The sequence below is a fragment of the Nelumbo lutea genome, chromosome 8, assembly GCF_056320005.1.
Source record: "Nelumbo lutea isolate HS-2025 chromosome 8, American lotus-T2T, whole genome shotgun sequence".
NCBI classification, from domain to species: Eukaryota; Viridiplantae; Streptophyta; class Magnoliopsida; order Proteales; family Nelumbonaceae; genus Nelumbo; species Nelumbo lutea.
This window is the reverse complement of record NC_142691.1, coordinates 9,190,883-9,218,623: the sequence shown is the minus strand read 5'-3', so window position 1 is coordinate 9,218,623 and position 27,741 is coordinate 9,190,883. Positions and strand designations below refer to the sequence as shown.

The following is a 27,741-nucleotide window of genomic DNA, read 5'->3' as shown; positions in this document are numbered from 1 at the left end:
GTCTTATAGGTCCCAATCAAACCTCTAATGGTGTTCTCTTCCTTGAACACTACTCTTTTTTTATTATATATTTCATTGAAGCTTAGATATATAGATATGTTTCTCAATAGGCTAATGAAATTAATACAACTTAAAACTAGCCCTAAGTACAAGAGAGTGCTTTGAAGAACCAAGGATCACATGGGGCCAGTCACACTCAAAACAGCCTTAGGGTTTTCACCTTCCAACCCAAGGGAATCACAAAAGATTAAGACTTCTCTTTATCTCTCATACTCAAGTCCAGATTTTTATACTCTCTTAATTTAACAACGGTTATGATTTTAAATAGAATAAAATGGTGAAATAGGACTCATATTAGCCAACCCCATATAATTGGAAAAAAAGGCTTAAATGATGATGAAGTAACGAAGAGAAAAAGGATTGCGTAGTTAGAGTGATTAATTGATTTTATTTTGGAACAATAATGGCCCCTTTTCTAAAAAAGTCATTTTCATCATCATAATCTATAGGCCTTGTCCCAATTCTTTTTAATGTTATTGACTACAAGAGTTTGATAAAAAAAATTTTAAATCAAGACTGCCAACTTTTTTTTTTGGGGGGGGGAATGACATTGGTTCAAAATACATCAAGGAAGTAAAAAAAAAGGACAACAATCATCCACTTTTTTTTTTTTCGAAAAAAATCAATTCCTTCAAACTTTGTGAGAAAAGCAAGTGATATAAATACTACTACAGAGTTTCATCCATAGCATGTTTTCTCCTCTTCAAAACAAAACCAAACCAATTGTTAATAAAATATACTAAGGTTCTGTGTGGATAAGTTTTTTTGCTTTTAAGCTTCAAGTTGTGAAAAACAAAACTAAGCTAAAAAAAGTATTTAGTGGGTTTGGTAAGAGTCACATTTAAAAACACAACAATTTAAACTCAAAATGCTTTTAAGTCCCAAAGTACTTTGGACTTTAAAAACACAAATCTTGAAACTTGTCCAAACACAACCTCACTATTTATGCTTGGAATCACAGTCTCAAACCAACAAAAGTATATATATTTGTAGACTAACAGTTAACTATTACCTGTTTGGAATGCACTTTCAAAACCAAAAGCTTTGTATTTTCTGTTTTCCAAAGCATAAGTGCTTAACTTTTCAATAATCCTCAATTAGGGTTTACTGTTGAACCAAAAAAAAAAAAAATAGAGTTTACTAAAATCAATTAACGGAAAGGAAAGAAAATAAAAGACCCAAATCCAAGGCATTAGAAAGGAAAATGATGAGGGTGGATTTGGCCCTCCAATGAAATTGTGACACATGGCATCTCAGAATAGGTAGATGACACCTAGACACCACCTAAGTGATGATTTGGAGTCCTAGATCGCGGCTCATCTTTACCCCGACCTGGCGATTTGCCTTTACCGTCGACTTGGCGACTTGCCTTCACCGTTGACCTGGCGATCTACCTTTACGTCGACCTAGCGACCTCGACCACAACTTAGGTTGGCTTGCAACACCTCGTCTAGGGTTAGCTTGTAGCAGCACCTCATCACCCACCGAAGTGACCTTGACGCGAGGAGCGACATCCCTTGAGGGCTTGCCGACCTGACTAGAGACTAGGCGGTGGTGACCTGCGACATGCGCTCACTAACAAATTCGGCATGCATATCTCGACGCTCCCAGGTTTCTTAGAAGTTGGCCCACGTATCGAATGTTTCGGAGGATGGTCAACGTGCATGGTGGTTACCTCCGAAGATCTTAGACTGGTTAGGCACAACCTCTCGATGTGGTGACCTGCGACATGCGCTCACTAACAAATTCGGCATGCATATCTCGACGCTCCCAGGTTTCTTAGAAGTTGGCCCACGTATCGAATGTTTCGGAGGATGGTCAACGTGCATGGTGGTTACCTCCGAAGATCTTAGACTGGTTAGGCACGACCTCTCGAAAATCTTAGATGCGGTGTGTGAGGCCAAAACCAAACAATGCCTATATAAAGGCACCAACCCCAATGACACAAGAGAGAGGCGAGTAAACACATTCTAGCTCTCATAGTTTATGATTTTTTAGCTCGCGATCTATTACGAGAGTACTAACTTAATCATCAGAGCGACCTTGCCGGATTAGCCACCCCGGTCCTCTAACATTGATTCCTGAAGAGCTACCCAACTCAAAAATCAACCCAGCTCGACACCCAATCTACCCCCAACTCGACCTAATCAACTCGACATCCAACAAAAATCCTCTATTTTGGACTTGAATCATCGACCACCTGAAAGTAATCCGATCACTAGGTGCTGCCAAAAATCCTTTCTATCAAAAAGAAAAGACCCCAAAAGACTTGGTTTCCGGGCATCTCAATTAATGGAAAAAAAAAGGAATGAAGAATGAAGAAAATAAAAATATGTCCATCTCCCCCTCCCGCTCCACTTGTCTACGTGGTGGGGGATGGAAGAGTAAGGGTCTCTTTGTATTTTCAGCATAATTCAGGGGCATTAATAAATTTTCCTATAACACGTAGCGCTATTGAGATGACCACGTGCGGAAAGGACCAGTCCGTGTCCATGGTCTGTGCACGTACGCGGTACGTAGAGAGTTGTTGCTGCACTCAAAGGCTTCTCTGTTCCATCAAAACTTTTTCGTCTTCCTCCTGAGGCTTGAGCAGTTGAGCTCCTCTCTTTCCTCTATTTTCCTTGGAATTCCATCACAAACAGGTGCTGAAAGACCCTAATTTCAGGCCGTTGAAGCTCAATTCCTCTTTCAGGTTGTTTCCTCCATCGATTCTTACAACTTCCTGAGTTCTGAGGGATTCTCGATCGTTCTTGGTGGCACAATCCTCTTTAAGATCAGAGGAGTTAGGGTTTCATTGTGTTTCTTATCTATCCCCGAAATTCTCTTCGTGATATTGGGCTTTAACTTGCCGTAATTGGATTTTCCGATCGGGGGAACCGGCTCTGGTTAATTAATTGCGCGCCCAAAGACCCTGATTTTGGAGCGATCTTCCAAACGTTTCTGTTAATTACTCTTTCCTATGATTTCCAATTGATTTAGTGTTCGGTGGGTCTTTGTGATTGGACCAAGATTAGCGAGTAGCGACATGGATTCGAGCAGGCAAGCCGTTGAGTCTTACTGGAGATCTCGCATGATCGATGGCGCCACATCGGATGAAGATAAGGTCACTCCTGTCTATAAATTAGAGGAAATTCGTGAGCTTCTTCGGTCTTCTCATGTCAGCATTGTGAAAGAAGTTTCTGAATTTATCTTGAAACGGCTCGAACACAAGAGCCCGATAGTCAAACAGAAGGTACACAATCCTTAATCTTCTTTGGCTTTTTTCTAATGTTTCAATTTTAGTGCTTCTAAGTTCTATCGTTGCGAGAGATGAAAGCGTAGGCCTTGAAGGCATAATGTAGGAGGAGGCGAGGAGCTTGAGTGATTAATAGTAAAAACTTAAAAAATCACTTCGTACATTTAGTTCGAGATGTAGTTCTTAGGAAAATCGCGTTATATACAAGTGAAATTTGAGTTATCAGGAAAGAAATTATGAGAAACATAATTCCTTCTCTATTCTAAACTTGTTTTTTAGCTCGAGTTAGAGTAAATTGGTGAGGCTAGTTTCATTTCTGTTTTTTTTTAGGCTCTAAGGCTGATCAAATATGCGGTTGTTAAATCTGGTGTGGAATTCCGGAGGGAGATGCAACGTCATTCGGTGGCAGTGCGCCAGTTGTTTCATTACAAGGGCCAATTGGACCCATTGAAGGGAGATGCACTTAATAAGGCGGTTCGTGATACAGCTCATGAGGCTATCTCAGCAATTTTTGCTGCAGAGGACAGCAAGCCTGCACCTGCCGAAGAACTTACTAAGCGAATACAAGGATTTGGTAACACTAATTTTGAGATGCCATCAGAAGAGAAGAAGTCATTTCTCAGCGAGGTAGTTGGCCTTGGAAGTGCTTCTATCAAACAAGGACTTAGTAATCTCACGGGAGCTCATTCCCTGAAGAAGAATGATTCCGGGAGTTACAAAAGCCCAACCTTGCGAAGGTCATTGACAACAGATATCGACAGCTCAGATAGATATGAAGGAATTGAACCTCATAGCCAAACAAAGGGTTTTTCTGGAATCTCTATTGGAGGTGCTGGAACATGGGGTCAGGATTCAAGAGAAAACATGATGGCAACAACAAATGGAGATTCCAACTCAAGTTACTCAGGGAACAAGAGTCGTGAAGAAAAGCTACTGGAGACAATTGTTACATCCAGTGGTGTTCGTCTACAACCCACTCGTGATGCCATTCAGACTTTCCTTGTGGAGGCCTCAAAGCTGGACGCAATGGCTTTAAGTCACGCCCTTGAATTAAAGCTTCAATCTCATTTATGGCAGGTTTGTTCCTGTTCTAACTAATGCAATGAAACACTTATGCATACATAGTCTGTGGGTCGGTACAATCTTAAAACCAGCTGCTTCATGCATGCACTACTGTAGCAATCAAGCATGAAGCAACTTATTTGATCTCTTTGACATTAACATTAAGAGCGTGGTGATCTCTTCTTTCCTACTTCATGATCTTAGGGTCATTACCCAATGATAGTGCAGAGTTGGGAGAGGTGGATTGAATATGGACCTAACCTTTAACATATTTTGACAAGTGGTCACTTTCAGACTTGAATCCACATTCTCACTGTTGTTATCCTCAGACTTTATCATGCACCAAATAATTTCCTCTTACATTATGATATTCTAAAGGCTAAAAAGGGCCACAGATGGTCTCCCGTCTCCAGGGCCTTTCTAGCAATTATACTGGATACTGACCTAACCTTTGGTTTTTTTTGGGGCACAAACTGCCACTTCCCAACGATGGTCTCCAGAGTCTTCGTAGGGGTTAGACTGGATATAACCTAAGTTTGGCATTTTTTTTGGCACAAAGTGGCCATTCTCAGATTTGAACCTGCATCTTACACTAACCAGCCCAAGATTTTACTGTTGTACGAAGCAATTGCCATTTATCATCTTCTAAAGGTTGTTGTGATGAATCCTCTTTGTCAGATCCGTATGAAGGCTATCTGTGTCCTTGATTCAATTTTAAGGAAAAGGGATGATGCACACTTTTCAACCATAGTCACCTATTTTAGTGAGAACAAAGATGCTGTTGTGAGATGCTCTGAGTCTCCCCAAGCTTCACTGAGGGAAAAGGCAAACAGGGTAAATGTCTTATAATATTAAATTCTAACTTTCTTCTAGTCTCATACTATATGGATTGTGTACCTGAAACATCTTCATCTCAAAGAGGAACTTGTTAATGGTCCTCATGAATTGCTTAATATGCCAATGCAGAGTTCAACCCATGTTAGCTTCTAGAATGTAGAACATCCATGACATAACAATAATAATCAGGTAGCTATCTGAAAAAAGTTATGGAATCTCCAGCTTCCCTTTATTTTGATTTTGATACTTGTATAGAAAAATGACTTTTGATGTACTTGATAGTTCAACAACTTAAATTTTCAAAAAATAATAAAGAACGGGCTTATGTTACTTTCTAAGTTTTTGCAGTATAAATCAGATCTGTTAAGAATAGTAATAATCCAGGATTGGCAAGTTTGGAGGGATCCATATACAGTGGAATTATGAGCTTCTGGCATGTGGGGCTTATTTGTGTCAAGAATGCATGGGAGACTGAATAGTGGTCTTTATTTGAGGGAATTCTATTGTATTAGGCTTTTATATATGAACATGACACACTTGGAGGATGGGCTACTCCCCTCCAGTTGTGTAGCCCTTCAAAAGAAATAAAAAATAGTGTCCATGGAAAAAGTTATTTTTCTTATTTTTTAATTTTTTTTTATTTTTTGTGAAAGAATAGAACCATAGAAGAGTAGATGATTACATTCCTTGGGTTTTTCTATGAAAGGTTTTGAGGTTTTCTCACTTGCATATGCACACATGCAGTTATTCCTATTTCTTTCCGGGGGGGGGGGGAGGCAGAGGGGAGGGAGCTACTTTAACTTAACATCTGTGTGAAAGCCCACTGTCCTGTATGGGGATTACATGAAAAGACAAAATTTAAAGAGAAAAATAATGCAAAGATGATGCCTGGTCAATTCTAAAGAAGAGAGTTCTAGAACCGACAATTGAGTCAATGACAAAAGATGTATTTCTATGATCAATCATCAAAAGTTGATAATATAAACAATCATTTAGCTCTGGGATAACGAGAATTGGAGTTTACAAAAATTCCAATATTAACACAGTTGTTCTTTTTTTTTTTTGTCTTTTTGTATCAATAGCAACCAAAGATTTTATTAACTTGTGTTAAAAGAATGGCATTTGTGCCTAACCTTTTAATAGACAACCACCTACTCTCTACCCTGTGCATCATATATTTCTTTTTTGTGATACAATAAATGCTTTTATTTTTAACTATTAGGTCTTGAGCCTTCTAAATGGAGACCAGACTGTCGGAGTAAATTTTCCAGAAAAACAATCTATTGTGGAAGCGAAAACCACTACTGTTGTTCAGTTGCCTGATTTAATAGATACTGGTGACTCCAGTGATTATTATGGGAAGGAAGATTCTACCCAGAAGCAAAGTGATCAGAGTGTTGTAGATTTGATGAAATCTGCCACCCCTACAATTGTTGATCTGCTTGGAGATAGTTTGGATACTGAGGCAGGCACTAATGGACAAAATAATGAAGAAGATCCATTTGCAGACGTCTCCTTTCACACTACCGAGGATCAAGAACATGTCAATGACCTATTTTCGGGTTTGGCAGTTGATGATAAGCAGGCAGCTGCTGAGGTCCATGTGCCAGCAAATAAAAATGGAGCACCATTGTTGGATATTTTTGGTCCCATTTCTGACCAACTTCTTCCAGAAAATAAGAATGATAGAAAAAATTTGGATGATTTAATGTCTGATTTGTCCATCAATGGCAAGACCTCAGAGACTAAGCAACAAGGAAATTTCTCTCAGGTGTTTCCTGAAGCAGCAGCCCTCCCAAACCCCAGCATTCAACCAAGTCATTCAACACCAAATGATCCTTTGAATGGAATATTTAATTTGCAGACAGTTGGGATGAACCAAAGTGCTATGCATTCATTAGGTTCTATGTACAACTTATCTCCTAACATTGTCTACAATCCAGCTTTTGCTTCACAGTCAATGAACCATGCTGCAATGGGAAATTATCTTGCTCAACAACAACAACTACTAGCAACAATGTCTAACTTCCAACACCTTGGCCATCTAAATTCTCAAGGAAATGCTGGTCTAGGACATTCTGCTGGTAACAGTAGGGAAGGAGCATATGCATCCCCACTCCCTGACATTTTCCATCCAAATGTTCCAGTTCAAGTTTCAAATCCAATGATTAACAACTCAAAGAGAGAGGAGACAAAAGCCTTCGATTTTATCTCGGTAAGATGGATATATCCCTTGTTTGGATACATTTTTTTCCCTCAAAATGGAAGCTTCTGATATTATGACGGAATAAGAACTAAAAGATAAAGGGACTTTTCAGATTGTTTGCCCAAACTCCTCATTTTCCAGAAAACTTGGATGCCTAATGTCAATTCTTCTTTTACTGGAATTCTTTTAAAAATCACAATGAAATATTAGTTTTATAACGTGGTTATGCATGTGAATTATATTATATTTTATGCTAAGGAACAATGACTAGATCAGAGACTATTTCAGATTGTTTGCTCGAACACTTCATTTTCCAGAAGACTTGTTAGTGTCAATTATTCTTTTACTGAAAATCTTTTAAAAATCACAATAAAAAATTGATTTTATAATGTTGTTATGAATCTTACTTGTATAATACTTGACAAAAGAATAAATTCATTTTGTTTACTTAATTAGCCAGTTGTGTGGTTCAGAAGCTTCATATATGAAGCTTAACCACTGTCTTGAATCAAAACTGTTGGTACTTTCCTCTTATCATATAATTTTTTCACATCTTTTTACCCACTCCTTTAAAATTATAGTGTATGATTAGGCCTTAAGACCTTCTTAAATGGTTAAAATTATTGACTGAGGGTTTCACTGGGTGCCTTCTGTGTGGAGTGTTAAAAAGAATATGATCTTTCAGGTGACATGGGATTTTTTCAAAAAAAAAAAAAGGAGATGTAAATCGGTCCTCAAATATTAGGTGTAAATTTGAAAATTAGAGGGGAAAAAAAAGGAAGAAGAGAAGTAAGAGCAGCAGTACAAGAGAAGAAGATGGCGAAAAGAGAAGGAAGAAGAAGAAAGGTTCAAATTATCTTCCCTTTCTCCTCTAATCCTTTTTTATTAAGAATTAATGTTAGAGTAATGACAAGTATGCCCTTAAGTGGTTGGCCAGCTAGGCAGTAATATAAAGAGATTAAACAAAAAGAAATAACAGGTCCATTAGTCAATAAGAAAAGAAAAGATATTACAAGAGAAGATACTAGGACCCATTCGGCCTAGTCTCTTTACACTCCCCCTCAAGCTGAGCATAGATGTCAATCATGCCCAGCTTGCTTATATAGTGTGTCGTTTTCTCTCTTGGAACTCCCTTGGTCAAAGATATCAGCCAATTGTTCGTCTGATGTGATGAATGGCAAATAAACTTCTCCCGAGGAAACTCTTTCCCTTATAAAATGTCTATCAATCTCAATGTGCTTAGTTCTGTCATGTTGAACAGGATTATGTGCAATGTTGATAGTTGCTTGGTTGTCACAGTAGAGCATCATTGGCTTCTCGTAATCAACCCCCAATTCTTCTAAAAGGGATCGTAGCCACAGTAATTCTGACACACCATGTGCCATTGCCCTATATTTTGCTTCAGCTAAGGATCTAGCAACTACAGATTGTTTCTTACTCCTCCATGACACAATGTTCCCAGCGACTAGAGCACAATAACTTGAGGTGGATCTCCTATCATCAATACACCCTGCCCAATCAGCATCAGTAAAAGCTTACAGCTTCATGTGTCCATGTTTGGCAAATAGAATACCTTTCCCTGGAGTACCTTTCAAGTAACACAGAACCCTTTATGCAGCAGCTAAATGAGTATCTCTGGGAGAATGCATAAATTGACTAATAACACTTACTGCATAGGAAATATCTGGCCGAGTCATGCAAAGATATAACAACTTTCCAAGCAGTCTCTAAAACACCCCCTTATTAGATAAAAGCTCACCATCTGTAGCAGAAAGCTTATGATTGAGATCAATAGGAGTGGAGATTGGTTTAGCTCCAAGTTTACCAGTCTCAGCAAGGAGGTCAAGGACATATTTATGCTGAGAAACGAAGATACCATCCTTAGATCTAGCAACTTCAATGCCCAAAAAATACCGAAGATCTCCTAAATCCTTGATCTCAAATTCAGAGTTGAGAAATCTTTTTAGTTTACCAACCTCTTGAGTGTCATTACCCGTGACCACAATATCATCAACATAAACTATCAAGAAGGTCACCAGAGAGCCATTTCTCTTCAAGAACAGGGTATGATCAGATTGAGTTGGTGTGTAACCAAAGGAGACAAGAGCAGCTCTGAACCTCTCAAATCAAGCCCGAGGAGACTGTTTGAGACCATAAATAGATTTTTGCAGTTTGCACACCTTGCCTTGCATTTCCTTCCCATTCACCCTTGGAGGCAAAGACATATAGACCTCTTCATGTAGGTCCCCATTCAAGAAGGCATTTTTAACATCAAACTGGTGTAGGGGCCAATCAAAAGTAGCGGCTAGAGATAACAAAACCCTGACTGAGGTCATCTTAACGACAGGAGCAAATGTCTCAAGATAGTCAATACCATACATCTGAGTGTAGCCCTTAGCAACCAGCCTAACCTTAAACCTCTCAATAGATCCATCAAAGTGATATTTAATGGTAAACACCCATTTACAACCCACTGGTTCCTTCCCTTCAGGCAAGTCAACAATATCTCAGGTATGGTTTTTATGCAAAGCATCCAGTTCAACCATCATAGCATCCCTCCATTCAGGTTTAGATAAGGCTTCCGGTATGGACTTGGGTATCACATGGGAAGAAACAAAAGCAAGAAAATAGTAGTAGGAAGGAGAGAGAAGGCTGTAAGACAGGTGTTTGGAGATACAATGGGCTGTACACTTCCGCTTGCCCTTGCGGAGAGCAATAGGAAGGTCAAGGTCTGGGAAAGATGTAAATGGGTCAGAAGAAGGCTGACCTGTTACCTCAATAATGATGGGAGGAGCAAGAGGCTCTTCTGTAGGAGTGGAAACAACCTGTCCATGTCTGAATCTGTGCCTTTGGTACCACCTTTGGAGAACAGGATGAGGAGGAATTATAGGAGAATGAGGTGGAGGAGGAGGAGGAATAGGAATATCAGAGGTAGGTCCAGTGGGAAAAGTAGACATCTCATGATAGGACTCAAGAGGAATGGGAAGAGGAACAATTGGAGACATAGCAAATGGCTCTTCTTCAGATTTCTCCCCCTCAGGAGAAATGCTAAAGAAAGGAGTCAACTCAGCAAATGTGACATCCCGAGATACAAAGCGGGTGCCACTAACTGGATCAAAACAACAATATCCCTTCTATGTGGAAGCATATCCCAGAAAAACACATTTACGAGCCTTAGGTTCAAACTCGTGCCTTTGATGACTGTGAACATGCACATAGCAAGTGCACCCAAAAACACAGAAAGGAAGAGAAAAAATATTCTCATCCGAGAAGATAAGGCTAAAGGAGGTTTTGAAGTTAAGGACCCAGGAGGGCATACGGTTGATCAAAAAAATAGCAGTAAGAAGAACATCTCCCCAAAGTTTTATAGGAACATGGGATGCAAATAGGAGGGATCTAGCAATTTCAACATGTTTGTTCTTCCTTTCCGCCACCCTGTTCTGTTGTGGAGTGTAGGAACAAGAGCTTTGATAAATAACCCCAAAAGTTTTAAGATAAGCGGAGAGGGTTTTCTCAAAATACTCCTTAGCATTATCAAAACGGAATATTTTGATCCGAGTGTTAAATTGGGCGAGGATGAGTTCATGAAATTTTTGCACAATAGTTGGTACTTCATCCCTGGATTTCATGAGATAAATCCAAGTGTAACGAGAGTAGTCATCAATAAAAAGGATAAAGTACCTGTAACCCCTCATAGTTGGCAAATGATATGGCCCCCACACGTCAGAGTGAACAATATGAAAAGGAGAAAGAGATATTTTATTGCTTATTGAATAAGAATGTCTACAATGCTTTGCCAGTTCACACGACTCACAATGAAGACTCGATAAAGACACTCCCTTAAACATATCTGGAAACAAATGACTCAAAGCAGAAAAAGACAAATGACCAAACCAAAAGTGACATGACAAGACTTTGTTAACAGATTGACAAAACTGACTCTAAGGCAACTCCATGAGGTGGTCCAAAAGCTCTATCTGGTGCATCCAACAAGTATATTCCGTTTGCCTTATGGCCACTCCCAATCATCCTCTGAGATTGTAGGTTCAGAAAAACACGATCAGTGGGAAAAAATGTTATGCTACAATTCATGGATTTAGTTGAGTTGCTAACAGATAAAAGGTTTGTGTTAAGTTTAGGGACATGTAGGACAGAGGATAAATAAAGGGTGCCAGAGGTCTTTATATCCCCTTTACCAGAGATGGGAGCAAGAGACCCATCAGCAAGGGATATTTTCTCTTTACCAGAGAGAAGGTGGTATGAGCAGAAGAGATTAGACAGGCTGGTCATATGGTCTGATGCATCGGAATCAATAATCCAAGGGATTTTATGATTACCTGAAACTGAAGCACGGATACCTGAGTGAGAAAATGCAGATGAAGATGATGTGTTGTTGGAAGAGTGAGATGAAGAAATAGTAGCTTCCAAGTGATTTAGTAGCCTCCCATACTTTTCAAAATTCGCCTTCATTGCTGCCAACTGCTCATTGGTTGATTTTTCTTCACTCTCCTTATTTCCTCCTTCAGGTACTGTAGCAACATTAGATGTCTTAGGCTTTCCTACCTGACTGCCCTTCTTAGAGCTGCTGTTATTCTTAAACCTATCAGGAAGAAGCTCAGGATGAAGCTTCTAGCAAGTGTCCTTTGTATGCCTCGGTTTCTTGCAATATTCACCTACAAAGTGTTCTGTAGGTGGACTTTGCAACTGAACCTGCCGCCTACTCTCCTCACTGCTTATCATAGCGTATGCCTGAGAAAGAGTAACCTCATCTCTGGCCAAGATATTTTGCCTAATGATGTCAAACTCAGGGTTGAGTCTAGTGAGAAATTCAAACACCCTATTTCTCTCCACCAACTTCCTATACATTTCAGCATCATTCTTACTCTTCCATACAACTGTCTCCATAACATCAATTTCTTAGCATAGGGATTTCAGTATAGAGTAGTAGAATGCTACATTCTTCTCCCCCTGTCTTAGGTTCTTCACATCACTTTTCAATTTATAGACTCTGGCTACATTCAACTTTTGTGAATAGGTCTTAGTAACACTGTCCCATATCTCCTTAGCCGAAGACATTCAAAGATAATGCTGACTTATATGAGGTTGCATAAAATTGACCAACCATCCTATGACAGTATAGTTCTCTTGCATCCATCTCTCAAATTCAGGGTCTATCTCTTCGGGTTTCACTTTACTATCTGTGAGATACCCAAGTTTTCCTCTATTACAGACATAAATTCTTATAGACTATGCCCAAGCAAGATAATTTGTCCCATCTAGCTTGATTGTGGTCACACCAGTCAAAACAGAATCTATCGAGCCAAGGCCAGAAACCGGCACTTGCTTGAACTCACTTCTGTATGGCTCCATTAATCAAACGAAAATCAAAGAACCAGAAATTTTGTCTATATAAACTCACTTGAAGTCAAACCAGAACCCAGATGCTTGAAAACTAGGGTTTTACTCCGTCCAACTGTTGGGGAGGAAGAAAGAAGATGCAATCGCTCCTATCAGAGCTTCCCAATCTTTTCCAAACCTGAACCACCCTCCTTTAGGAGTCAAAAGACACCTCCCAAGCACAGAGTGTCACACCCAAAGCTTCACCTTTACCTGTACCTTCGAAAATCTCTAATCGGCTAGGGTTTTGGGCAGTAACAAAACAACACCACTTCTTGGCAATATCCAACCAGATTTAAACTCTCCAAACCCTCTACCAAGTAGGCCAGGGATCCTCTTAATCTAAGGGTGTCTGGGAAAAGAGGAAAAAAAAAAAAGGAATAAATAGACCTGCTCTGATACCAAGATGTAAATCAGTCCTCAAATATTAGGTGTAAATTTGAAGATTAGAGGAAAAAAAAGGAAGAAGAGAAGAAAGAGCAGCAGTACAAGAGAAGAAGATGGCGAAAAGAGAAGGAAGAAGAAGAAATGTTCGAATTATCTTCCCTTTCTCCTCTAATCCTTTTTATTAAGAATTAATGTTAGAATAATGACAAGTATGCCCTTAAGTGGGTGGCCAGCTAGGCAATAATATAAAGAGATTAAACAAAAAGAAATAACAGGCCCATTAGCCAACAATAAAAGAAAAGATATTACAAGAGAAGATACCAGGACCCATTCGGCCCAGTCTCTTTACAAAAAGAAAAGAAATATGCACATAGTAAGAGTGGTTAATGGATATTTTTACATTAAGACGCCATTTGTCTTGCAGGACCATTTAGCTGCAGCCCGTGATCCGAAGAAGGTGATTTGAAGCTCTATGCAACTAATGCTTGTAGATGAACAGCTTTCTACTTCATGACGACCTACTTGCTAAGTGCAGATTGAAGCAAATTATTTTATTCAACAAAGTTAGTCAATATATTCTTTTGCAATAATCAAATCTCTTTGCCTCGAATTAATCGGTAATGTAGGATGTTATAGTGCCCTTATGTGGTTGGAGACTTGGAGTTATTTAAAAAAGAGGCAGGAGAAAAGAGATGTGCAGGGGAGAAGAGAGGGTGGAGAGAAATGGTCGGAGATGTATCATAATCCATAAGGCAGAAACACGGTTGAAGATATGCAGTTGGCTTCGTCAATTTTTTGGATTCTGTTGTGCATGTATTGATTGCATTTCTGCTCTCTTCTTTAGTAGGCATGTTAGGTTGAGTTTTCTTGTAGAAGAAATGACAGAAATGACGAAGTTTTTCCTCATTTCTCAAGTGTACTGACTGAACTGGGCCCGGTCGCATACTGCTGCTACTGAGCCCTGATTACCCGGGCTAATGCTGATAATGGAAAATGGAGGGTTCCCAGTTGCCATTGTATATGGGAAAATGAAGAAAGCAGGCTGAGCTCTGCTAAAGCTGACCTTGGGTTGGGCAGACTCAGTTTGGAAGTACAAATACAAATATGTAGAGTGCAAAACTTGTTACTCTGTATTGTTTTATATGTATTTGTACTGTACATATTTGTATTTGTACTCCTACTCCTTCCGAACTTAACATAAGCTCTCTCTCTGAACCAAATTAATCCAGAATCCTAGATATTGATTTCCGCTGTTGTTCGGAGCCTTTGAACCAAGATGGTCAAGGAACCCTTGCTTTAATCCTGCCTCAGACGCCGTACTATGCGATTTATCTATTGGATGAAGAACTTGTAATAAATTCATGAGCTCCAACATCAATCTTGAAGGGACACCATAAACACTAGGCAAGAGATACGCCTGCACCCAACTTCCTCGCTGCAATACAGCAATTTGTAGCCAGAATTATTACAGCAACATCTCTGGGTAATATTGTCCTTTGCTTAGTTCTGTCAAATGCCCAGAGACAGGAAAGAGATGCATCCAACACATGGTAAAGTAGAATTGAGAATGATTGTTGTGTATCCTCAGTCAGCATGGGCAAAGGCATTGTGACTAGTTACAGGGTGAATCATAACAAAGAAAATAGACAAATTTAAAGAAAAAGAAGATTCCACAAAACTTCTGGATTCTGCATACCACTTTCAATAAAAAAAAGTGTATGATCCTGAAACCATTTCACCAATTTTCGATCTTTGCCATCCAACTGGGGAAATGCTGAAGCAAGTGAAGGGAAAATAAGATGACACAATACGCAATTTAGTCAACCAAGCATGCATATTTCACATTGTTCGCGGAAGTTTCATTTAATTAAAAGTTGAACCATACTGACATTTCCCAGCGACAAATCACATCAACCAAGACGCAAGAACCTTGCATCTACCAACTACCATTACTTTGAGCAAATCATGTACTGCGGTCTGCAAACCTAATTTGGATTATTTTTGAAAGCTTAGTATATGTTTGAACTTAAGGCTAAAAAAGAAAAGAACAGATGAGAAAATCAATTAAATACCCAGTTTTTTATTCATAAAATAAAGATCATACTTCTGCTTTTTTTTGGTGTTATGGTTTTTCACTACAAGTCTACAACAATTTGTAGAAATTAACATGGCTGTGTTATATACAACTGCTTGCTGCTGCATTTCCTAGTTAGCGACAGACAGAACATGAAGTTAAATTTGTGCTTTAAGATAAACATGTGATGTGCATACCTGGTAAGCAGTATGTTTAAGCCATTTATGTGCACTGATACCGATTCATGCCTCAGAAAGCTCAGAACCGCTTCTGGTTCTGGCCAATTCTTGGGGCTGAATATTACAAGGGAAAATCTCCTGGCAGATTAATGCAGTAACCCAGCAAGGCAATTTACTCCATTAATACTCCAGTGCACAATTATCAGCTTCACTAAGGCAAAAACATCTCTCCGAATTATTTGGCCACAAGGGAAAAATTAAGTAAACAAAAACATCTCAACTTCACTAAGCCAGCAGTTTTTGTCGGGAAAAGAGGGGAAAAAAAGCAAACAAATGTTAACATATTATCCATATGCTGAACATAGCATTGACAAAATCAAAAGCAACCAAACAAGGCAAATAGAATATAGAAGCTCTTACATGAGAAATGAGACAAATCAGCGTGCTATCTGCAGAAATAATGAGAAATTAATTCTTCAAGCAGGAGGTGACCCATTATTGAGCCAAACATATTTTACAGTAAGAATGACCAAGTCACGGTAGCATCCACACACATTGATTAATTAGAAAAAATATGAACTTGAAACAGAAGTAAAAGAGAAGAGAGTTTTTAGAGATAGAAATAGAAAAAAAAAAAAACAAAGGACTCAGAAATATATATCAGTCATCAGCTCCAGCATCACTCATAAACTGATTAATTGTCAGGATAAGATGATAAGAGATTAATTAAGTTAGAAATCATATCATACGAAATGCACATAAAATGAATCATTCGAGTGTAGGAATATATACTGAAAATAGTTAGATACCAGAGTTTAGAATCATGACAGAGCACAGTAGTAGCTGATTCAAGTAGAGTTGAAAGAAAGAAGTACTTAGGCTTCATATTAAATATATATTATTCTAAGAAGAAAAAGGCACAAACGTTACAAGCTGAACCAAAGGACTGGTAAAAGAAAGTGGGGCCGGGCAATGGAGAAATGAGGAGGTGAAAGAGTGGGCATTGAAGCAGAGATGAAGACTGAAGAGAAGAGTATACCAGAGATGGGCCAATAAAAGCCAAGTGATCAAAGCAAATCCGTTGAGGCAGAAGAAGGTGAAACCTCTCTCGAACTTTCTCCCTACAAATTGGTTCCTGCCAAAACTTGATTCTTTTCGAAGCTCTGCTTTCTGGACTCTTCCTAGCTAGTACATGTTTGTTCGAATGATGTTTGCAGAATCGAGTCCATTATTGCCTGGTGAGGTTGCTCGATCCCCTAAAAAGCTGTTGAAGTACTGGGTCGACCATGTCAGCTTCATACACGTGGGTCCTAATTATGACTTGATGATGCGACAGGTGGCAAGATTTGGGCCTCAGCCAACTGCCAACCTACGTAATGGGGGCAGATGTTGGACTAAGATTGGATTAACGGCCAATACCCAGCTGCAAAGATGTCAAAGCAGATCCAGACTCTTGATCAGCTATACGTGCAAGTTTATCTCTCTTTACATGCAAAGGTGGTAAGGCAAAAAGAAGCATTTCTTTCTTTTTATCATCACTCTCTATTAAAAGAATTAGAAAAAAAATGAAAACATACGAACAACGATTTCTTCACAAGGGCCTTTTGATCTATCAGAACAACCCTCTTAAGCCTCACCGAGTGGTGTCTGTGGTGATGCAAACTTACCAAACAGAACTGATCGAGAATACATTTGATTTGAACCCCTTATCTGTTAGGTTTTAAAATCGGTAAATTACCTTTCTATGCCCATAATTAATGGACTGGTAGCCAGTCTATGCGCTAAAACTAGAGCCCTTTCATTTTTTTTTAATCTGCATAATAACATTCAATTAAGACATACATAAAAAGCCCATTAATCTGTCTCTAACCAACCTACAATTTCCCCTCCCCAGGAAAAAAACAGATTCAAGGTGAGTATGGGATTTTAAAAGCATAATAACTTATATTTCCTGATCAATACTTCTAGGGCCAAGTTCAGAACAACTAACCAGACTTAATGAACTGAGTATTCGAGGGGCAAGTTTATAATAAAAACTAAGAAAACAATGGAGAGATAGAGGTAAAGTTCCGTTCTTTTTCAGGTAAATCACTTATCACCCAGCTAGTAAATTTTTTCCGTTTCCATTTTTATCCTTGTGCATTTTTGTTTAATGGACATTTTTGTCTCATTAAATTTTGGCAACATAAGACTTTTTGGGTAGGTTGCCAAAAGATTTACTACCTAAGATAAAGTTGTTTTACTTGGATCCCACATTTACCGGTAAATGAATGGAGCCTAATAGTTATTAAAGTTCAATAGAGATAAGGTTTAAGCTTTTAAATTCGGACTGTCAAATTTGACTATTTAAAGTATGCATGGTTGTCTAGTTCCAACCTCCAAGATACCTGAAATAGATTTTTTTTATTATTAGATGTAAATCCTCTCCTTGTTTTCCCACCAAGTTTCTCCTTCGGTTACTCTGGCGAGTCTTCTGCTGTTTGAGATATTGTCTGCATATTTTAATTTTAAGTGTTCCATCTTTGTTTCTTTTTTATCCATCACTTTCACTCTGTCAAATTTGATATACAGTTTTTCTTGTACCTGCTCATCGAATTTTTGTTTCTTTCTCCTTTGGGTTGAGCACTCACTGGCCATATATTTATCTTGTTTGTTGCTGGCTTTCTGCCATCTTCTCTTCTCTGCAAATAAGAATCATTATCCATCAAACTAAACAAATCTGAGGGGAAGCTTCTAACAGAAACTTCAAGGAATCTGGTAATGGCAGTAGGTGCATTTGTTGGCCCAGGGTCTGCAAAAAGGGCTCAGTTGTATGAGTACAAAATTACCAAAGCTTTTGTTTATGCTTGTATCATTGCTGCAATTGGAGGTTCTCTTTTCGGATATGATCTTGGTGTTTCAGGTATATATGTTTTTCCTTCTATTGTGAACATATCAATTGATCTTTTTAGTTCTCTTTCTCCTCACGTTCTTTCATATACTCTCGCATTGACTCGTATGTTTAAGGCAACTATTCAAATTCAAATTTGTCTAATTGACTTTCTCACACACCATTAAATTCCCCTGATTATCAAAAGATTCAAACCCATAATTTATTTGGTATAAAAACTAAAAGTAAAAATATCTCAGGTTGAAAATAGGGGTGCTCATTGCTCACGGTTCCGCTAACTGAACCGTGGGGCACTTTTTGTAAGTGAACCGGTAGTACCAGTTTTTGGAAAATTAGTAACCAAAACCAAACCAAAATCTATCGATTAACCGGTTGACTGGTTCGGTTAACCGTTGGTTTGGTTTATTGGTTTTTCTATTTTTATTTTTTATAATATAAATTATAAATATATAATAAAAATTTATAAATATATATAATATTATATTTTAAATAATAAATAATATATATTTATATATAATGCATATTTATTAATTTATAATATATAAAAAATATAAATTAATAAATATGACTTTTTCAATACTGATTAACCTAAACCAAACAGGTACCTTCGATTTTTTAAAAACACCGAACCGACGATTTTCGGTTTTTTTTGCTCACCCCTAGTTGAAAGAGAACAAACCTACCACTACACCATGCTCTAATAATCACTTGTTATATAGTCACATGTATTTTGAATCTTAACTTCTAAACATTTTCTCTTTTTAGTGGATGTTTGTCATTAAATGTAAAAAATTGATCAAATAAAATTTCTGCATTTAAATATTAGCACAAATTATACTGTTTCTTTTTTTTTTTTTTGAGCATTGATTATTAGACTCATATACAAGAATATATAATTTTAGTTCATGACATTACATTGTTTACCGTGTGTCCTGATAATTCACACTTCATGTAAACTTCTAAATAATTATGTGTTTTTGTTTTTGTTTTTTTTTTTGCATATATGGGTTATTTATAATCGTCTAAAACTTATATATAGTGCATATTATTGATATGTTTTTTTTAAGAGGTAAAGTAAGATTGTATTAATCAAAAGAAAATGCCTAAGTGTGTGGCAATATCTCTTAAAAATGCCTTTTTCAATACTCTTTGCATTTCTGATACTCTGACCTTGGTATGTAATGTTCCACATTGAAATGAATTGATTCAGGTGGAATGACTTCCATGGATGATTTCTTGAAGGATTTCTTCCCAAAAGTGTACAAAAGGAAGCAAGAACATGTCAAGGAGACAAATTATTGTAAATATGACACTCTTTACATCCTCTCTCTACTTCGCTGGCCTTATTTCAACCTTTGGAGCCTCATGGATGACCAGAGCTAAAAGGAGGACAGTAAGCATCCTCTTCGGCTCGGTGAGCTTCTTCATTGGTGCGGTCTTGAATGCATTTGCTGCCCATATTTCAATGCTCATAATAGGCCGAATTATGCTTGGTGTAGGCATTGGATTTGGCAACCAGATAATATAAATATATATATATATATATATATATATATATATATATATATATATATATATATATATATATATATATATATATATTCTTAGTGCTAGGGTTCACTTGATATGGTGCAGAAACTTGATTCAGCTTTTATTTCATCTCTCTCTCTCTCAGGCAGTTCCTCTTTACCTTTCAGAAACGGCACCTCCAAGTATCCGTGGAGCAGTTAACCAACTATTTCAATTAACTACCTGCCTAGGAATTTTTGTAGCAAATGTCATAAACTACTTCACTGACAATTCTAATGTTCATTGAGGGCATTTTCCTTCCCGAGACTCCAAACAGCCTTGTAGAACAAGGGCGATTAGATGAAGGAAGAAGAAATTTAGAAAGAATTAGAGGCACCTCTAATGTAGATGCAGAGTTCGAGGATCTTAAAGATGCAAGTGAAGCAGCACGGGCCATAGAACACCCCTTCAGAAACCTTCTCCAGAGGAAGAACCGCCCACAACTGGTGATAGGAGCCTTTGGCATCCCAGCTTTCCAGCAGCTCACCGGCATGAATTCAATACTCTTCTATGCTCCTGTGATCTTCCAGAGCTTGGGTATGGGGTCAGGCACAGCTTTGTATTCATCCATGATAACCAGTGGAGCGCTTGTTATTGCAACCTTTGTCTCAATGCACCAGGTTGATAGGCGTGGCAGGAGGTTTCTCTTCTTGGAAGCTGGTGTCCAAATGATGGTCTCCATGGTAATTGCATTTTACCATTTCCTCCCCTTCACCTTGTGAAACGGAAACCCCATACTCAATGAATTTATGACGAAACGTTGAACCGATTGGGAATTTCTGTGCAGCTGGTCGCGGCAATTATTCTAGCACTGAAGTTTGGACATGGAGAAGCCCTCCCAAAAATAGATGCCATCATCCTTGTGATCATGGTTTGTTTGTTTGTATTGGCTTATGGGTGGTCATGGGGTCCTCTCGGGTGGCTAGTTCCAAGCGAGCTTTTCTCGCTGGAGACAAGATCAGCTGGACAGAGTATGGTTGTCTGTGTTAACCTCTTCTTCACTGCTTTGGTTGCCCGGTGTTTCCTTGTAGCTCTCTGCCACCTCCGGTATGGTATATTCTTGCTGTTCGTGTGCTTGATTTTCATCATGAGCTGCTTCGTTTACTTGCTTCTGCCAGAAACGAAGCAAGTTCCGATAGAAGAGGTAAGTTTACTGTTCCAGAACCATTGGTTCTGGAAGAACATTGTTGGTAGACCCAGTGATGAAAATTCAGTATAATAGCTGCTTAAAAGATCCACATATCCGGTATGGTATATTCCGTTAGATTAGTATTTATTAATGCTTTTTTAATTCAATGGGTAGATTAGAATTAATATGACAAATTATTTCTCAGATGGATGCTTAGTTATCTTTTAGTTTTAATGCAAGTACAATCTGTGAATTTCCAAAACAAGACTACTGCACTTCAATTGAATTGAATGTTTTAAGAAGCGGCTCAAACCCAAATCCAAGCTTCTCATTTTGAAATGTGAGGCGCCAGTGATCCTCAAGGAGTTTACTATTTGCAGCTAGATAAGCATCTTATGCGCATAAAATAAATCAACAAATTTAACATATTTGAGTGTGGCCTCTGGTCAACATGCTGAATGTGTTCTTACTGACAATATTCTTACATGAAACCAAAAAATATAAAACAAAACCATCATCTAAATAGACAGGCAGACAGCTACAACTAAATAACAAGCCCATATATTGCTAATCGATAGGATTTATGTCCATACAACCTTGGCTATTGGACAAGTCAGGAAGATGAGTTTTAGAATTTACTATTTAGTGATTGCTGTGGCATTATTGTTCAAACCTCTGCCTAAGGCTAAATGAAGCCTAATTTGTACCGCTAGGAAGAGTTCGTGTTATCCTTTTGGTGGAGAATTGGATATATTAATTCTTACGCCCCGGTCGGAATGGACATGGATAAATGGATACCTCACTATACCACTCCACCTATTTCTGCCATGTAGAGAAAATCTGTAGCCAATCCAGACCATCCAGCAGATACGTCAACCGCTGCCCAAACTTTCATTTTTTATTTTTATTAGAAACACCGAAATCGTCTAGACCAAAACTTTGCTTTGGATTCCAAAACAAGTTGCTACATGGTGATTAAAAGCAAAAAGAAACATAATAAATTTATAGAGAGGGGAGGGGGGTCTGGAGAATTAGAAGAACACTGAGTCACTGAAGTCGGTGGGCATAGCATAGATTGCATAATACAAATAACCATTTGCCTTTTTAAAGAATCCAAATGATCATTTGTCACTACATGGAAACTAATACTTCATTACTGCACATAATCTACATTTGCCGTGAACTTGGAATAAAAAAGTGTCAGGACTGAAGTCCTGCCACCTGTCAATAAAATATCTTTGCTTTGTTAGAAAAAAGTAATACAAGCTCTTATTGGAAGGGGGACATTTGTCCTTATGACTTCCAATATGTAACCAGACTGTTACAATGATAGAATCCACTCAGAACCGTATGCTACAGTTTTTTCAGGGGAGGAAGATTTTCTAAATGGTTTACCTTCCCTATTTTGATACAATTCCTATTATAAAACTGGTTTGATGGCAATTTTCACAAACTCTGGGGGGAGGGGGATTTGCCATATGTCAGGACGAAATCTTGACCCAAAAAAACAAGCGTAAACAAGATAAGATGCCATTCAAAAAGTCATTTTAAGTTTCATTACTCCCAAGTCCCATCTGCACTGCAAACACCAATATTGCTGCAGTGCTGCTAGCAAACTGTCCAAGGGGTGATCATTCCTTCTGTAAACCAAGGATGAAAAAATAGGAACTAGGTTTAGAAATGTGATCAACTCACCTTGAATACATTGAAATAGAATGACAGAAATTTGCACTTGAATGGGTGGGGTTAGATGTGACATGCATGAAATAGTTTCCCTATCTTTTTTTTTTTCTTTTTCTTTTTAATTGCAGGCCACTTTCTTACCATCTAGTAAACTTGCTCGATTTATTGAAAGACAGTATAAATATACAAATGTTCACTACATATTAGCTTTCATGGTTTATCTTCATTCATTCTAATATAACTATATAAATAAACCTTACACTGCTTCATTGTAGTTCTGTACGTTTGAGTGTTTTTTTTTTTTGTTCCTGGAGACAAAGAACATGAATCTGGATCAAAGGAAAATTCCAGAATCCAATTGTTCTAAGTTTCTAACCAACAAGTTATTCACCTTCAACTAGCAATGGTCTTATCTCCCAAATCAGCCTTATCATTACTCTGTTCAGAAGCTTCCACGTCAAATTCCTTGCCAAATCCAAGCTCTGACAAGTCTTGCTTTGCCATCAAGTTCCTAGAAGCCCAAAGAGACAACTTATGTAAGAGAGTTTTCTCGTAAGAGATATTGAGAAGTTGAGCATAAAAGGGAAAAGAATTTAGAACAATTCAGGTCCTTTCTCTGTCCCAAACTTTGTGACAAAAGCTCTAATAATGCTCTATTCTTCTTTTACCAATAAAAAAATTTTCTTCTCACAGAGATTTGTGGGGATATGAGGAACTTATTATCATATAAGCTTGTACTTCTCATTGATGGAGGAACCATGCTTAAAACAATAATACTTTGGAATAAAAAGGAAAAAAAACGCATCTCCAGAGTAAACTTTTTTGGTGGCCACTAAAAACGGCTGACAATGCTATTCTGACAGAAATAGATTTGCAATCTGAGGAGACGAATATTCTCATTTCTGAATAATTTCCACAAACTACACTAATGCCAACTTTTAGTATACCATAAAACCCATACTAAAGATCCAATAAAGAAAATTGAACTAGTCAAGCTTCTTCTTGTTATAAAATAGTTTAAACTAGTAATTGGAGATCCATGCATCATTGCTAAGGTTTTGACTGTTGAATAGATTTCACTGCCTTGCTGTTTTCCATAAGGAACATGGTTAATAGTGTAAACTTTGAATAAAACAAAATTATTACCGAAAAGAACATGGTATAGCAATACAATTGACTGAGGATTTGCTGATTTTTTATATGAAACACTGAGTAACAAATTTTTCAATAATACAGTTACAGCATTTTAGTCCTCAGTAAGCAATCTGCTTTTCAAAATTTCCTATTGGAAGTGCTCCGAGTCCAAATTATCCCCTATAATATTCAGGCATTGGTTTGCGACTTTTCCATCACTATAATGAGATGACAAGACTAAATCTCTTGGAGAAAGACATTCAAATAGTTATAAACTTCTAACTTTGCACTTGTACACAAGGCTTGGCTATAAGATGCACACACTTGACATGCAATGTTCCAGAACTGGAACTAAGCCACGGGACTAAACCTCGGAGAGACAAACACTTGTGCTAATTCTTTAGTTGCACAGAAAGGTCAGCCATAAGTTGTTGCCAATGTGGTGATGTGATATCTAGTTTTTTTTTTTTTATTTGATAAATAAGATATCTAGTTGTTATGGCCTCCTTATGCAGTGTAGTGACTCGTTGGTGCTTTCAGTGCTAACTAGTCAACCACAAAATAATGGTTCAGTCTCACTGCTCAAATATATAAACATATTTAATAATGAAATCTCATAAATAATTTAATAAAGACTGCAAGCATTCAATAAAAGATATGATATAGAGCATTAACGGTCTATTGATCAAAATCTCAGTAGGGAGAAATAGTATTTGTTCCTGATATGGTTCCCTCATTCCCTTGTAAATGACAACTCCGTACCAGCAAACTATTGATCAGAATAAGACCTAAAATAGCTACTTGACTGTTCCTTTTTTTACTTTGTGCATTCATTTTTTTTTTGTCAACTAAGCAAACTAATCGTTAGTTAACCAAATAAAAAATACTTAGTTGTCCTAGGAGACCACATCATGGGTATTGGCTGGTTACTGATGCAGTTGGTATGTTCTACAATTGAGTAATTGCTTGACTAGGCGTTAACTAGTCAGTGCTTTGATAACACTGCATGGGATTGGAGGTGTAATTCGAAATAGAAATGGTATCAGTTGGGCTTTTAGTGGGCCGATTGGAATTGCCTCCTCAACAAAGGCAGAAGTCTTGGCAGCTCTAACCGGCATCAGGATTGCAAAAGACATGGGCTTACGAAATCTTACCATTAAAGGAGATTCAGCCAACACCATCAACTGGCTTTCTAGTCCTGACAGTGGGTCTTGGGCCTTAGCTCACTACCTAGCTGAAGCGAGAGACATTCTTGCTTCTTTAAGTTCCCAGGTGGTCTGGATTCCGAGGGAGCTAAACTCTGAAGCTGATAGTCTAGCTAAATCTGGTGCTCACAGGGATTTTCTCTTTAGTGATAGCTCTATGCCTTTGTAATTTTCTGAGAGTTTTATCTGTCGTGTACATTGCCTCATGTACCTCTCCTTTTGAATAAAGTTAACTTTTTTCTCAAAAAATAATGCAGGACACCACATTGTTGTTATAATTCCTTCGGTATGGCCCAACCCAAAGTTGAAAAGATCTTGTCCAGATATCACAAGTTTAAAACATGAATTCTTGAAATGATAGTTGAGATCAAGACCAAATACCTAGAAAGGATAAACCTCTAGGCCTAGGTACTTTCCTTTCTAATAACCAAAGTATTGTTATGGTAAACCAACACAACCTGAACCAAAGCTGAAAAGATCTTGTCAAGACATCACAAACATGATTTAATGATTTATTAACCTTCTAATTCACATCAAGAATAGATGTCTAACAAAAAGGCCAAACTTGCAAAGTCAAGATCTTTTGCTTTCTACTACAAAATTGAGAAAATTAATTTCCAAAAATAAATTAGTTTACTATCAAAGCACTGTAAAGTTTACTTTCAATTCCATAAAAAAAAAAGTGATACTAGATCCCCCCAATACAACAAGATATGGAAATGACAAGACCTAATGAATAGGTTTGTTAACCCCGTTCAAGCACTCCTTTTGTTCTAGTAGCAGGTTTACAGGAAATCGGATATTCATTATATTTCCTTGCTAGATGGTAGTGAATTTAAAGAAATGTAATATTCATCCAATAGAAATATGGCCTACAGCCCTTTTTCTTCTTAAAATACTATCATATCCACCATGGTTCCAAAAGTCAATGTTTTGTTGGGAGAAATCTGGATATATAGAACCAGATGTACAAGATCCTCATCTATGTAAGCATAATGTAACTTCCTCAGAACCTTGTAGCATACAAACATCACATAACTACAGCGCAACTAACCTCTGCATACGACATTCCAGGTACTTCTTTGAAAAGTCTCTACATCTTTCGGATTGATAGCCAGCAGATTTGAGACAATTTACATATTCTTTCTTCTCCTGAACCATAATAAACTTGTAAATTAAGTCACCATGAAACCAAACTCCAGAACATCAACCCACTACGACATTATTCATTGGACTCAGAACTAAATCGAAACGAAGAGCCAAAATCCAATTGAGGAAAAAAAAAAGAGTATGAATTGGATTATAACGAAAACCCGGAAGAAAATATGTAATCATACCAAGTCACATTCGTGCATGTGATCCAGAGGGAACACACCCTTTTCTGGGGGTACAGGTCTCAATCCCCTGTTCCCGCCAAATGCACCACCTGTCAACACATCAATAAAATTATTTCAGGAAAATAAGACCATCGAAGCAAGAACAACTATTTCAGTTCTTCCTCTTCCTCTAGCTCCATAGTCCATGACGCAAACATACTCAGATTTATGATCAATTTCTGTATTGCTAGTGGAGAAATACTCCAATGTAAAGTTCGGAAACCCCTGAATTTTTCATGACAGGCACAAAAGATAGAATGAAATCGATGTCCTGAAAACCCTAATTCCTATTATGTTTCTGGTTAAAGAACGATAAAGGCCACCATCATCTTTGATCCAAATTTCGAATTAATACTAAAGGATTGAGCTACTACTACCATCGCCACAGATCTTGTGCTCTTTTTTTAGCCTTTTTCCTCTTTAATCAAACTAAAGCAAAACAATTGACGAAGGGTTAAGAGGAGGAGGAGGTCAAATGAGTTATGACTTTACCTGCGCTCATCGTTGCTCAGTCAGTTTCTGTGACTATGGTTTTGATTTTGCTGGATGATCAGCACAGTTTTGCATATGACGAAACCGGATTCAGTCAGTGCAAATGTCGTTCGAACACCCATTATAGCCTTGCATTGGGAATATCTCCCCATGAAAGGCTGCAAAGGCTATTCGAACGGGCCCTGCACTGACTGAAGCCGATCTCGCAAATGACCCAGTCACCCAGACGATTAAGAAAACTCGTTCAAACTCCAAATTACGCCCAAGTCCAAACTCTAACAACTCGGGCTGGGATGGCTTTCGCATAGCAGCTTCTCGCGTTTCGACTTTCGAGATGGGCACGCATGACACGCGGCTCAACCATCGCCGCTCATCCCCGCTTCCGCGTGGCGGCTCAGTCTGAACCCAGAAGCCCTTCCAAACGGGCTTTGAACCGCTTTGGATAAGCCACTAAAGCCATGTTTTTGACTTCTAAACATTCTCTCCCTTGGGGGGTTGATCATGGGCCGGGTTTAGCACCAAACCAATAATAAGAGTTCGAAGCTAGGCCAGAGCCCAGCCTGGCCCGCATCCTGGGCCTAGATTGAAAGCCCAAGCCCAACAAATTTCTAACTTCCATTATATATATTTTTTAATATTCCATGTTGCTTGCTTCACCACCTCCCCACTTCCATACCTTGAGCACCATCTCCCTCCGCCTCAACACCTCCATCCCAACTTATTTGACCAGGCCAAGCAGCATTGCAGGAAAAATTGGATTCCTTCGAAATCACTGCAACCTCTAAGGAAGAAACCTCTTGTTCAGCCACCATAACCGATCGTAGCT

General features: G+C 38.2%; 2 protein-coding genes and 1 pseudogene across 5 annotated transcripts; 2 read left to right on the top strand and 1 right to left on the bottom strand.

The window, feature by feature from the left end:
• The first annotated feature begins 2,543 nt into the window (after window positions 1–2,543).
• Window positions 2,544–13,987, top strand: LOC148842577 (protein MODIFIED TRANSPORT TO THE VACUOLE 1-like). The gene is made up of 5 exons (XM_088958388.1): window positions 2,544–3,292; window positions 3,626–4,372; window positions 5,036–5,191; window positions 6,417–7,409; window positions 13,609–13,987. Exons 1-5 carry the CDS (start codon window positions 3,086–3,088, stop codon window positions 13,648–13,650), a joined length of 2,145 nt encoding a protein of 714 aa, XP_088814514.1. The 5' UTR covers window positions 2,544–3,085; the 3' UTR covers window positions 13,651–13,987.
• Window positions 13,988–18,128: 4,141 nt separating this feature from the next.
• LOC148842576 (sugar transport protein 14-like) lies at window positions 18,129–21,138 on the top strand (annotated as a pseudogene). Its single transcript, XR_016103682.1, has 4 exons — window positions 18,129–18,339; window positions 19,538–19,842; window positions 19,999–20,579; window positions 20,684–21,138. The product of XR_016103682.1 is annotated as a sugar transport protein 14-like (transcript).
• A 1,071-nt stretch (window positions 21,139–22,209) lies between these two features.
• LOC148842575 (uncharacterized) lies at window positions 22,210–27,363 on the bottom strand. Of its 3 annotated transcripts, XR_016103418.1 has the most exons (6): window positions 26,916–27,186; window positions 26,385–26,473; window positions 26,102–26,199; window positions 23,100–23,219; window positions 22,969–23,016; window positions 22,210–22,665 (listed from the first exon to the last, which is right to left on the bottom strand). XR_016103418.1 is itself a non-coding variant. In XM_088958635.1 (5 exons), the coding sequence occupies exons 1-4, from the start codon at window positions 26,923–26,925 to the stop codon at window positions 23,102–23,104; spliced, it is 315 nt and encodes a 104-aa protein (XP_088814761.1). In that variant the 5' UTR covers window positions 26,926–27,338; the 3' UTR covers window positions 22,842–23,016; window positions 23,100–23,101. The 3 variants fall into 3 exon arrangements, 2 of the variants coding, with proteins under 2 accessions (XP_088814761.1, XP_088814760.1); XM_088958635.1 differs by lacking the exon at window positions 22,210–22,665 and having other exon boundaries at window positions 22,842–23,016; window positions 26,916–27,338; XM_088958634.1 differs by lacking the exon at window positions 22,210–22,665 and having other exon boundaries at window positions 22,842–23,219; window positions 26,916–27,363.
• Between the last annotated feature and the right edge of the window lie 378 nt (window positions 27,364–27,741).

What these genes read in the sequence shown, in the direction of transcription:
- LOC148842577 (XM_088958388.1), top strand. Translation starts at nt 3,086, where the DNA reads ATGGATTCGAGCAGGCAAGCCGTTGAGTCTTACTGGAGATCTCGCATG. An exon ending in TTCAATCTCATTTATGGCAG is followed by an intron (nt 4,373 to 5,035) that starts GTTTGTTCCTGT and finishes CCTCTTTGTCAG; the next exon opens with ATCCGTATGAAGGCTATCTG. An exon ending in TGAGGGAAAAGGCAAACAGG is followed by an intron (nt 5,192 to 6,416) that starts GTAAATGTCTTA and finishes TTTAACTATTAG; the next exon opens with GTCTTGAGCCTTCTAAATGG.
- LOC148842575 (XM_088958634.1), bottom strand. An exon ending in ACATGCACGAATGTGACTTG is followed by an intron (nt 26,200 to 26,384) that starts GTATGATTACAT and finishes ATTATGGTTCAG; the next exon opens with GAGAAGAAAGAATATGTAAA. An exon ending in CTGGAATGTCGTATGCAGAG is followed by an intron (nt 23,220 to 26,101) that starts GTTAGTTGCGCT and finishes TTGGGCTTCTAG; the next exon opens with GAACTTGATGGCAAAGCAAG.